Genomic DNA, 12956 nt, shown 5'->3' with positions numbered 1-12956 from the left:
AGGTAGGGATGAATTTGGCAGGATTGAGGGAAGGGAAAGATGGGCTGCGGGAGCCTCTATTGCGGAATCATTTAGAAGGTATTGAAATATTTTTCTTGCATGAAGTGAGTTACTGCTATTGCTTTCCAGTGATCTTGATGCCAGGGCAAAGAGCGAGAGATACCGTGCTCTTTTCCGGCTGCCCAAAGATGAAAAATTGGATGGCCACACAGATTGCACCCTCTGGACTCCATTTAACAAAATGCACATTTTGGGGCAGATGTTTGTGTCCACAAATTATATCTGTTTTACCAGTAAGGAGGAGAACTTGTGTAGCCTCATTATCCCACTCCGTGAGGTAAGTATTAGCTAAAAATGGATATTTTAAGAGTTTTGCTTGTAATATTTTCCTATGGGAACTATGAATATTATTTTTACCAGCAGTTGGTTGGCTTTCTTTTAAAGTTTTTTCAAAAATCAATTTTTAATTTTAGAATAGTTTTAGATTTACAGAAAAATTGTGAAGATAGGACGGAGTTCCCGTATATCCCACATTCATTTTCCCCTATTATTAACATCTCACATTAGTATGGTATAATTGTCTCAACTAATGAACCAATATTGATTAATCACTGATAATTAAACTCCCTGCTTTATTCCGATCTCCTTAGTTTTTACCCGCTGTCCTCTTTCAGTTCCAGGATCTCATCCAGGTTACCACAGTCCACATTCCATTTAATTGTCATGTCTTCTTAGGCTACTCTTGGCTTTGACAGTTTCTCAGATTTTTCTTATTTGTTTTTTTAATTAGAGAAATTATGGGTTACAATATAATCATGCATAAAATACAGGATTCCCATACACCACCCTATTTTTTAAAACCTTGCATTGGTATGGAACATTAGTTACAACTGATGAAAGCACATTTTTATAATTGTACTATTAACTAAAGTCCATAGTTTAACTTAGCATTAACTGTTTGAGTTGTGCAGTTCCATGGATTTTTAAAAAACTTTTTCCTAGTAACATATATACAAGCTAAAATTTCCCCCTTTGACCACATTCAAATGTATAATTCAGTGCTGTTAATTACGTTCACAATGTTGTTCTATTCCGTCACCACCAGCCATTACCAAAACTTTTCCATCTTCCCAAATAGACACTGTGCATTTAAAACCTGATTGGCTTTTAACCACAGATGAATGTCCATGGGTCTTTTGGTGGCGCCTGTGTCGTCACTGCTCTCTGTGACTGTGGGGTCTGTGAGATCTCTTCTTCCAAGGCTGCCTGATTCACAGCACCGGGGTCACTTGGTCAGAAGGAGACAGTCTGGGCTGTGACCCAAAAGCCAAGTGTTTGTTCAGGTCTGCTCTGAGACCCACCCCAGACCTTGTGAATCTAATCTCTGCAAGATTTGGAATCTTTTTAAAATAAATTCCCTAGCTGATTCTCATGCACAGTAATGTCTAGAAAGATTATTATTGTTGTACATGAAGTGGAGGTGGGTTCTATCACATCTTCTTGGCCACAGGTTACACTGGTACTTATTTGAAAGCTTTGCTCTGAGGTCTGGGGTCGACAGGGATTCTAGGATAGGGTGTCGGGGAGGAGCAGTCCAGGGGATAGCAGCCCTGCAATTTCTAGCCAGGCAGCTTCCAACCTCCTCTGCTCTTTTTCTGGAGGTTAAAGATGGTCATAGGCTTTGGCCATTTAATCAAAATTGACCTTGGTTAAGATTTCCTATAGAAGAGGATTCAAGTTTCCTTCTGCCTTCTTTTGTTACTCTTTTTAATTATTTTTGTAAGCAGATTTTCTCCTCTCTTTATTTCTTGTTTTAAGAGTAATGCATCATCATTACAGAAACTTGTCAAACTATAAACAAAAAGAAAAAAAAACTCACCTTTAGCCCCACCACCCAGGGGCAATCACTTTTAACGTTTTGTTGTACAGATTTCCATTTTTTTCCTATTCAGTGCTGTGCATATGATATTTAAAAATTTAGAAAAATGATGTCATAGTATAGGGGCTTTTTATTTTCTGCTTATTTCCCTTAACAGTATGTATATCTTAAACTTTTCCCCAAATCAGTCAATATTCTTCTACAACATAGTTTTTAATGATAGCATATTATTCCACTAAATGGATATACACCACTTATTTATTCTTACATATGGTTGGACCTTTTAATTGTTCCTATTTTTTTTTCCCCAATCATGCATATAATGTTTCTTAAATTAGAAATTAAAAATTCCTAGAAGCTGTATCGGTAGATGGAAGAAAATACAAAATGTTAGGCAACTGACAAATCTAGTCCTCCTTCGTATGGTGTGAGCTAATTGGTGTTATAACACATTTTTGAGGCCAGGATATGTCATTGGGGGTGAGTCCTGACACGGATCATCCAAAAGTACTTATATGTGGCTCTGAAATGTATTTCATAACTTTTCCCAGCAGATTTACCTTCTTAGTAGTCTTTGCCATATGCTGTTATTCAACTTAGTTTTCTTCTTCAAGTACTACCTGAATGTAGTGAAGCAAAGCTGCCCTGGAGTGTGCCTAAAGGCTAGGAAGGAAACCCGTTCTGGAATTAAAACTGTACTGTTGATATGCCATTTATGAATCTGAGTGAGTCATCCCTCTGTTTATCCAGAGGAAAAGGAAGAGCAGAGAGGGTCTGGAACAGCTGTCGAGAGATCGCCTCTCCCTCGGTTCACCAAGCCTGGATCTTGGGTCACGTTAGCTCTGCTCACATTTTAATGTGATTCAGAATGCAGTGGTGAGAGCATAGGGGAATTGAGAGAGAGATGCTTGATTTTCCCAGCCCATCTCACATGTAAGCCTTCTGCTCTCTAGTTTTCCCTAATAGATAGTAGGGCAGATATAATTGAGTCATATTTCACAGTAAATCAGAAGAGGGACAGTATGTGGAGGTAGTGTTTAGAAATAAAGCAATGTTATGGTTGGAGGATACAGTTTAAAGAAATGTTAAGTGAGACTGTAGGACTCTTCCTTTTAACCTAATGAATCATTGAGAAATACTAATGGTAGATCCCTAACCCTGACTAATGGAAGAAGCAGAAGACTTAATGTAATTTTTATTACCTTTAGGTAGCAAGAATGTCAGAAAAGCAATGGGGCTGGGCCGTGCTACTCATCTGGGGTCTGTTTGAGTAGAGAATGGTCTCTCTTTGAACTGGGCACCTTTCTGAACTGATATTAAGCTGATTGGTCAGCAGGAGCCTCCATGGGAATATTGCATCCCACATCGAGTGGCCACTTTTAGGATTGTATAGACCAGCACTCGTTGCCTTTAATGACCAGCAATCGTTTTTATCAAAGTTTTAAAATAAATAAACTGAAATATTGACTGGAGATTGTTAATATGCATTCCATATATAGACTTAAGGGAGCCCAAACCCACAGATTTTAAATGTTTACAGAGACTCATGGAGAAACCCTTGCAGCTAGAGGTTTTAAAGAAGTTACTAAGGCAGCAAGGCAAGATGATAGAGTCATCTGATCAGTGATCCTTGTTAGATACTGATTCCAGATGAAGTTTTTCTTTTCAGTCACAAATTTTCCTTGAGAATGTTCTTTATTAAACATGAGGATTTGATTATATTCTAATCTGTTTTATAACCCAGATTGGTAATGAAATTGTACCTCATTGTGTTGTAGGAAACTCTGATATAGCTGTTATTTTCTTCTGGTGGCACAAAATTTATGGGATAGGATTCTACTAGAAGTCATCTGTTAGTGAAAAAAGTTGAAAACACCCCATATCTTGTAACCTGTCACATGTCTTCTGTGGGAGCATTTTGTTGTTTCCATGTTAATGACCCAGCCAGATAAAGGATTTTTCACTTTGTCTTTACCAATCTCTGCAGCATCCCCACAGCTATGTGTGTTTTAGACACAGAACCCGAACCTTTAATTCCCTCAGCATTTGCCATTTAGTCCCAGACACCTGGTGGCCAAAAGAATCAGCAAAAATTTGATGTGAGAAAAGAAGCTTTTATAGATCATTTAAAAATAAGCGTTATTTAATAAATGCCCTCAGTGTCAAGGGAAAATCCTTTTCATGATAAGTTTAATTTTTCCATTTCTCTAGCTTATTATTTTTTCTTTGCATTAAAAAAAGGCCTTTATGTGCAATCCCAGGTATCTACAGGGAATTCTTTTAAAATATACCTAAAAATAAATATGTGCACTTATGCATTTATAAAATCTGAGAGTAGAAGGCAGATCCTGCATTTTTTTCCCCCTTATGGGCCCAGCCAAACCCATTTTATATCACTTGGGGCCCACAACTTTTCAGGCAACTTCTTAGCCTTGAGTGGGTAAAAAGTTTTTAAAGTCCAGCTTTGGAGGAAATATGTTTCATGTGAAAATGGTGATGGACAGGTTAAAGTTGAATCTTTCAGGACTGCTTGCAGGTTAGAAATGAAGAGGGGGAAAGACACTTAGGTTTAAGAATATAGACAGGGCTGCTGCAAAGAAATCATTTATCTAGAACTGGCCTTGAGATTTTTTTCCTAAAGTGCTGAAGAAAATAGTCTTAATGCATCTATTCTGTTCAGTAACGAGCCTTTAAAACTTTGAAGTGGTGGGAGGTGAAGGATGCAAAGCCCTGGAGTCAAAATAAGATGTTTGAAGGATTGGTGGTGTTTTGAAAACCATCCCAACATTGTATATGGTAAAAAGAACCAGGTTCATGGGTTGTTTCCTTTCTCTTAGGGATGATGCAGTGGTAAGTCCTGTTATATGGTTCCATGAAATTTTAATGAAAATCAAACCTTTATTACAAAGTTTCTCAACTGCACACTTTTAACATTTTGGGCTGGACGTGGTTGTGAGGCTGTCCTGTGCATTGTAGGAGGTTTAGCAGCATCCCTGCCCTCTTCCTTCTGGATGCCAGTAGCATCCATCCATTTGTAACAACCCACACTGTCTCCAGATGATGTCAAATGTGTCCTGGGGGTTGGGGGCAGAATCACTCTCAGTTTAGAGACACTGATTTAGAAAGACCAGCAAGATGGTTCCACTTTTTGGCATAAGCACCTGTTTGACTTGTTATGAAGTGTTATTTTATTGGAACAGATGCAAAGAATCCCAATTTGCCTCAATAAAAATAGTCGTTCCAACAGAACATAAAAGTGCAGTGTTTCTTCTTTAGTGCTGCTAGTTAATAGCCTGGTGTTGGGTCATTCCTGGAAAGTAATACTCTGTGTTTCATGTTTCTTTTCAGGTGACAATTGTGGAAAAGGCAGATAGTTCCAGTGTTCTCCCCAGTCCCTTATCCATCAGCACAAGGAACAGGATGACTTTCTTATTTGCCAATTTGAAAGATAGAGACTTTCTAGTGCAGAGGATCTCCGATTTCCTGCAACAGACGACTTCCAAAATATACTCAGACAAAGAGTTTGCAGGAAGCTACAACAGCTCAGATGATGAGGTCTGTGGAGAATTCAGTGGCCAGGAACTATAGCCCTGGGGTGTTTCTGGTTTATCCTGTTACTCTGGCCAAGTGTGTTCATATCCTTGTGCATTTTATTAGGCCTCCATTTTGTTTGCAGCTGTGCTAAGATAAACCACATACCCTGATGCCCAGAGTCATAAATCAGCTCTTATTTAAATCTCATGGAGTTTGTATTTGGGGTCATAGGGCAGAAATGTACCTTATGTATAGACCATCTGGTCTAATTCTTTTATTTTAATTTGTCCTGGTCACACAGCAAGTGAATCTGGTCATCATAATAAAATTGCTGGGAATCTTACCCAAGGTCACTAAATAAATAGTCTGAAATCCATAATACCATTCTCATAATAAAACATGCTGAGTCCCTGTTGTATTAAGCCTGACCAATATCTTCATTTGAGAGATGAGGAAACTGGAGTCCCAAGAAGATAAGTGACTAGTTAAAGTGATAGAGCAAGTCACTGGCTGCTGAAAAATGTTTGAAAATAGGAGACTTGCCAGTAACCTCCCTGTCCCAGTCCACCTGCTTCAAGTTTATGTGGCCATTTTCAAGGCACCAGAAACTAGAGAGGAGATGAGAAGGTCCCATTATCTCCTGACTCAAGCAAGACATGCTTTGCAAAAACGCAAGTCAGAGAGCTAACTGGCCAACCACCTTGTTGCAAAAATGCTTCTGAAATACGGAGGAAATGTATTTTGAGCATTGTAGAACTGCAGTCTGTGACCCGGACACCCATCTAATCCCTGCCAAAATGTTGGCTTGCTGCATTTCTCCTGTTTCTTCACATAGTAAGAAACATCTTGGAACACGTGTCTTAGTTATTCGTATCTGTGCAGAGGACACTGAGATGTAAATTCTAATTCTCGAACCCTTCTAGTGCCCTGTTCCTCTCTACATCGACAGGTGTATTCTCGGCCCAGCAGCCTTGTTTCCTCCAGCCCCCAGAGAAGCACGAGCTCCGATGCTGATGGGGAGCGCCAGTTCAACCTGAACAGCAACAGTGTTCCCACGGCCACCCAGACCCTGATGACCATGTATCGGCGGCGCTCTCCGGAGGAATTCAACCCTAAACTGGTGAGTGTCCCCTCTGCGTCCCTGAAACTTTGTATATTAGAACAATGGCATTGAAAATTAATTTTTAAATATAAGCAAATTCATAAATATCTCTATAAATGGAGATTGTGCCAGTTTGAATGTATTGTGTCCCCCAAATGCCATTATCTTTGTGGTCTTGTGTGGGGCAGACGTTTTTGCTGCTGTTTGGATTTGCTTGGAATGTGCCCCACCCAGCTGTGGGAGATGATTTTGATGAGATGTTCCCATGGAGGCGTGGCCCTGCCCATTCAGGGTGGGCCTTGATCAGTGGGGCTATATAAATGAGCTGACTCAAAGAGAGGGAACTGAGTGCAGCTGTGAGTGGCGTTTTGAGGAGGAGCAAGCTTGCTGGAGAGGAATGTCCTGGGAGAAAGCCATTTTGAGGCCGGAGCTTTGGAGCAGATGCCAGCTGCCTTCCTAGCTAGCAGAGGTTTTCTGGATGCCATTGGCCATCCTCCGGTGAAGGTACCCGATTGTTGAGGTGTTACCTTGGACTTTTTGCGGCCTTAAGACTGTAACTGTGTAGTGAAATAAACCCCCGTTTTATAAAAGCCTATCCATCTCTGGTGTTTTGCATTCTGCAGCATTAGCAAACTACGACAGAGATGTTCCTCTAAGTAAAGCAGACTTTGTCGAAATATGTCACTAGGTTTCAGAGTGGCTTCGTGGAAGAAGCCAGTAGTAGAGAGTAGAGGCAAAGATGCATTTGTCTTGTTTTGTTTTTAAGTATTGTTTGAGTCCACCAAGAAATAAGTACACAGTTTCTCAGCCCACGTTTTACAAACGTCAACTCACTTTCACTCTGGAGGTGGAGGCCTAAAGCCATAAATGTAATCAGCATTCTACTGACCTGTCTCAGGTAAGTGGGGTTCTGATTCCGAGCCAAAGGGCCTTCATGGCAGAACCCTGGCCACGAGAGGTACATAAATTTAGGGAAGAATTCCAGGACATCTGTTTCTCTTCTTTCCTTCTGACATTTTTAGATCCTTGTTTCCTTTTTGAATCAGAATGCATTTTCCCCTGAGATCTCAATAGCAAATTTTACTCTTAAGACCATCCCTTTAGAAAAACAGCCACCTCTCTTCATGAGTAGAATGAGCTCTATCAATGGCACTCAATAGGGAAAATGTTCCAGCCTTCCATAAGATAGTCCCATGCTTGTAATATAGCATTCCCCTCACCATCCCTGGGGTACTTTGGAATGTGGTAATGTCTCCTTATCCTTTTCAGGCCAAAGAAGTTTTAAAGGAACAAGCCTGGAGGATTCACTTTGCAGAGTATGGACAAGGGATCTGCATGTACCGCACAGAAACAACTCGGGAGCTGGTGTTGAAGGGTATCCCGGAGAGCATGCGGGGGGAGCTGTGGCTGCTGCTCTCAGGTATGGCCTGGGCTTGGGGAGGGCACTGGCCCAGAGTCTGTGGGATCCCGGATCTCCCCTCCGCCTTCCATTATGCATCTGGGTCTTCTTTCAAACACGAACGCCCCTGATTCAGAGCCAAATCTTGTTTCCTCAGCCAGAATGCTGAAGTCCCTGAATTATTGTTCCCTTAATAGTAATACAGTACATAGACTAAACAGTCCAAATAGTGAAGGTGCCTTCCCTTGAGTTCTTAAAACCTCTGCCATCTCTCACCGAGGCTATTGAGGAATAAAGGAAAACCTGATGTAAAAGACTATAACACTCCATGATTTTTTGAGTGCTTTTCAGCTTTGTAAACTTCATAGAGAATTTTTTAAGTGAGGCACATTGTCAAAGCAACCTGTAGAGGTGGGGAAGCAGGAGGAAATGGGAAGAATAAGAAAACCTTGTCCCTGATTTTTCTTACCACCTAATCCTCTGGTCATCCCTGGAGCTGTGAAGGTGAGACCAGAACCCACACAGGAATCGACAGCCTCTCCAAATAACACCTTGTACTTCAAGCTGGCAATGCCAGGGAAACAGAGGGGGACTGTCCATGGACCTGTGGGAAAGATGTGTCCATCTTCACTAGCCTGCAGACAGGCTGTTACTCCCCAACATGACCCTGTGAGGCCAAACCTTTGAAGCATGGTGCAGATAGCAGGGGTCCTTCAGGCCAAGCCCACCACCTCTTTCTCCTACCCTGACCTATCCAGTGTGTCCCAGGAGAGCTGTCCTATCAGAAGCATTAGAGCAGTCCTTTGGGTTTCACCAATCTTTAATATATGAATCAGTTGCTCTACCTGTTCAGAGTCTTAAATGCATTTATTCCAAAGAGGCTTATGTGAATATTTTCATTCAAACCTGAGAAGATCAGTCACAGGTTATTATTAAAACCTTATTACTTACAAAATGACATTAAAATTGAAATAATAGAGTTAGTAGACTTATAAGATAGCCTTAGAAAAACAAAAAACAAACTCATAGCTCTTTGTAAAAATAGGAAAAAAAAATGAGTAAAAAGCAGCCATGTTGTTATTCAGAATTATTTTAGGTGCCTCTTTGGGAAGTGGCTTACTAGATTGAATTAGACCCTTCTACTTGCTGAGAACTTGGCAGCATGAGCCAGAGATAAGGAAAAGCATGAGTATACCAGGTGAAATAAAGTGACTTGGCTTTGTAGCCAGCCCCTTGGTCCACCGGGCTTGGGTAAATGCAAGTTTTAGACAGGTAAGCAACAATGTCAAAGGAAACCCAATTAATGGGTTACACAAGGCTGCAGGAGTTCCTCACACCAAGAGATGTTCAAGACAAAAAGTCATCAAAGTGAGGTGTCCTCATAATGAATATACTGAAATCAGTCAAGTGAGCAGAGGCTTATAGTAAGGATGAAATCCAGTAGAGAACTGACATGCTAAATTTGAAAACATAGTATCAGACTCAGAGAAGAGAGATTGAGGTGGGCTGTGGTTCACACATTTGAGCTTCCAGTGCTCAACAAGTCGTCTTGCCTGCCAATTTTGTTTACGGTAATAAAACTTACTTCACTGGTGGAGAATCTTGGTCCATCTGTACTGATTCAGGAGAGTTGGCAGAGATTTAACATTGAACATACGCCATGCACTTCATTGTCATTTGCACTTATAATATCTCATTTAATCTCCACCTAGCACTCTCCACTCAAAATATGTATTATTCCCATTGTATAGAAATAGTAAGTGGCAGAGCCAGACATGATCTATCTGGATCCAGAACTTATTCTATTTCACTGCAGTAAGGAGAGTTCATTTATTCTCCTAAATGGTCCTGTTGGCTCTCTCTCTTAAAGTTTTTGGTAACCTAGCAGGGAGCTGGCTAGCAGGACTGAGTTGGATTCAATGGAAAAAGTCAAGGTCTATAGGACACAGGGAGTTCTGATGTTCAGACTCACCTGGATTTTTGTTTGTTTGTTTCTACCAAGCTCTTTCCCTGGCTAGGAAACTTCCACTGTTGGATAGTCCATGGGGTATTACTTGCCATCTATAACTTCTTTATAAATATATAGAACATTACAATCAGAGATAGCTTTATCAGAAAAAAAAAAAAAAAAAAAGGAAAGACATTGTACAACTGCCCATGAGATGTATAAGTAAGGGGATAGAACTTTGAAAAATAATTGGTTTTATCTCTTTCAGAGAAAACTACCTTGTTCTATCCTCATTTACGTATCTAGTTTTCCATTTTCTTTCAGTTGACCAGCTGTAGCTCCTCATTTAGGAACCCAAGTTTGAATCAGTGTGTCTCTAATTACAAATCAAGCTCAAGAAAATCATTACCGCCCATTCTTCCTCACATTTGGCAAACTAGTCACCTTGACAACCTGATTCAGGTCGTTGACAGAGTAAACAAAAAATTCCGTTTTAATCCTCCTTACTCAAATTAGAAGTTATTTAAAGCAAGTACCTGGAAACCAGTGTCTAACAGCCTGTTGCAGAGATACATTTAAAGTGACATTTAAAGTGTTTCCTTTAACAGTGATGGTCTGTGAGGCCGCAGCTGGAAGTGTTCCACACTGCGCCCTGGGCTGGTAGATAACCAAACCCCTGCATGTCCACACAGTCCTCCCAGTGAAGGGTTCCTGGGGAGCAAGCCTGCCCTGGGAGAGCCCTGCTCCTAGCAGGGGAGCCCGGCCTGGGGACAGCACAGCTTCCCAGGATCCTCCAGACCACTGCAGCAGGGCCTGGAGTTAGTGTACCCACTGAAGAGAAGTGCAGACCAGATAGCAAGAAATCCTTGCAAACCTCCCATGACAACTGAGCAAAGGCCCATGTTAGGTCACTGTCACCCAGGCTGCCTTTTCCTGGGCCAGTGGTCAGGCTGCCTCTCTCAGTGACCATAAGGGATAAGAAATGGGCCAGCTCAGTGGTCTCTGGCTTTACTTGTCTAATTGTGAAAGACAGATGCTTACCCTAACATAAAGATATTTGTGTGTGTATGTATGCATATGTGCATATGTATTATATATATATATTTATAGAATACATAAAATTCAAGAATCTTAAAATGCATATATCTCAAACCGGAGATTCTCAACCCACTCCCATCTCCATCACCTGAGAAACTCCTCTCAATAACAGTGTCTCACCACTGCCAGGGACACCCTAAACACCCTCTACAATTTTAGAGATCCCTTTAAGTATCCTAATACATTCTCCTACTCTTGAATATGACTGATTGAAGACCTTGATTGCAAACAGTTTTCGAGCTTGTTTTGAAAGACATACCTCCTTTTTCAGATGAAATCTTAAGGAAGATCCCATTAAATAAAAGCATAGCTGCCATGGTTGAAGGGAGAAATGGGATGGGTGAGGGCTCAGCTTGGCTTTCCTCTGATTATCTTTACTCCTCAACTCCTAAGCAGCCCCTTAGGAATGTCTGTGCACTCTCCTTACAAAACAGTTTTATAGCTTGGAAACCACCATGTTAGAAGTTTTATAATAGCCTTTTTCCCCTGGAGCCAAAACAGAGAAGAAAGCCATGAGTAAATTTATTGGTCTACCTGGGATTGCATCACACCACATCATCTATGTGATTTCATTATTGTTTTGCAATTTTCCTTTGAAAAACAGGGAGAGTAAGGATATTCAGTAAGTTGTGGTTGCAGGCTAAAGAGAAGATTTTCACTTTATTGATAGTGTATGCCATTGGGTATGTCCCAGGTGCCATCAATGAGAAGGCCACACATCCCGGCTACTATGAAGACCTGGTGGAGAAGTCCATGGGGAAGTATAATCTTGCCACAGAGGAGATCGAGAGGGATTTACACCGCTCCCTTCCTGAGCACCCAGCTTTCCAGAATGAAATGGGCATTGCTGCGCTGAGGAGAGTCTTAACAGCTTATGCTTTTCGAAACCCTAACATAGGGTATTGCCAGGTAACTGTCACTGATGGATTATACTATATATATATATATATATATATATATATATATAGCCCATTATTAGCTATTAAATAATGAGAAGAAGAAAGGCTTTTTGGTTGATGGTGCTGTCTCTGAACCAGGGTTTCTCAGCCTAGGCACTAGTAACATTTTGGACTGGACAATTCTTAGTTGGTGGGAGCTGTCCTGTGCATTGTAGGATGTTTAGCAGCATCCTTGGCCTCTGCCCAGTAGATGCCAGAGCACCCCTCAATTGTGACAACCAAAAATGCCTCAAGACATTGCCGAATGTCCCCTGGGAAGTAAAATCGCCCTGGGTTGAGAACCACTGCACTGAACAGAGGAGCCAGGAAGCAAGAGTGCAGTTTCTCCATCTGCCACTGTCTGGCTGTCTGGCCTTGGAAACACACCTCACCCTCTGGTCCACCTCTCTATTATCCACCCTGGCATAATAGAAAGCATGCCTGAGCCCCACGCTTTTGATTCTGAATTGCCACAATGCTTCCACATTGTATCCTCCTAAGCAACGATGTCCTTGAAAATATAGCTTTGATATGCTATGGTTATATTTTTATACATATTAAAATAAATGCTTAACTCGGTATTTGCCCATACACAGCCATTACATCTCTTTTGTACTGGTACACAAACCACAATTTGGGAAGCCCCAGGATAATGGGACCACTGAGGTTTCGATTCAAAGGCCATGTCTTCAGAGAGGACTTCCCTTACCATCCAACTAAAGCGGGTTTATCCCCTCTACAATCACACACACACACACACACACACACACACACACCACTATCCCTCTACCATGTTGTTTTACCTTCTTCATAGCACTTATTAACATGCCCCAAAATTGATTAATTAATTGACCTTTACATCTTCATTCTTTGTCTCGGACACAGAATCTAAGCAAGTCCTGTTAAGCTCGTCACCACTGTGTCTTCCCCCCAGCCCTTAGTCCAGTGCTTGTTACACTGCAGACCCTCAAAAATACATATCTTGACTGACTATCAATTGATCATTAACATGATCAGGTACCAAATAGACAGGTCAATGCTCAGGTGGAATTTTAATA

General features: G+C 41.1%; 1 protein-coding gene across 2 annotated transcripts in view; it reads left to right on the top strand.

The window, feature by feature from the left end:
• The window catches only part of TBC1D9 (TBC1 domain family member 9), a 157958-nt gene that overhangs the window by 102913 nt on the left and 42089 nt on the right, over positions 1-12956 (top strand). For both annotated transcript variants that reach the window (XM_037830710.1, XM_037830711.1), the window contains exons 6-10: positions 130-337; positions 5228-5434; positions 6363-6533; positions 7785-7935; positions 11655-11869. In XM_037830710.1, the coding sequence (XP_037686638.1) occupies positions 130-337; positions 5228-5434; positions 6363-6533; positions 7785-7935; positions 11655-11869 (952 nt within the window). The remainder of the gene's footprint in view (positions 1-129; positions 338-5227; positions 5435-6362; positions 6534-7784; positions 7936-11654; positions 11870-12956) is intronic.

This window comes from Choloepus didactylus, chromosome 3, assembly GCF_015220235.1.
Source record: "Choloepus didactylus isolate mChoDid1 chromosome 3, mChoDid1.pri, whole genome shotgun sequence".
NCBI classification, from domain to species: Eukaryota; Metazoa; Chordata; class Mammalia; order Pilosa; family Megalonychidae; genus Choloepus; species Choloepus didactylus.
The sequence above is the reverse complement of the archived record's forward strand: the minus strand, read 5'-3'. Positions and strand labels throughout refer to the sequence as shown.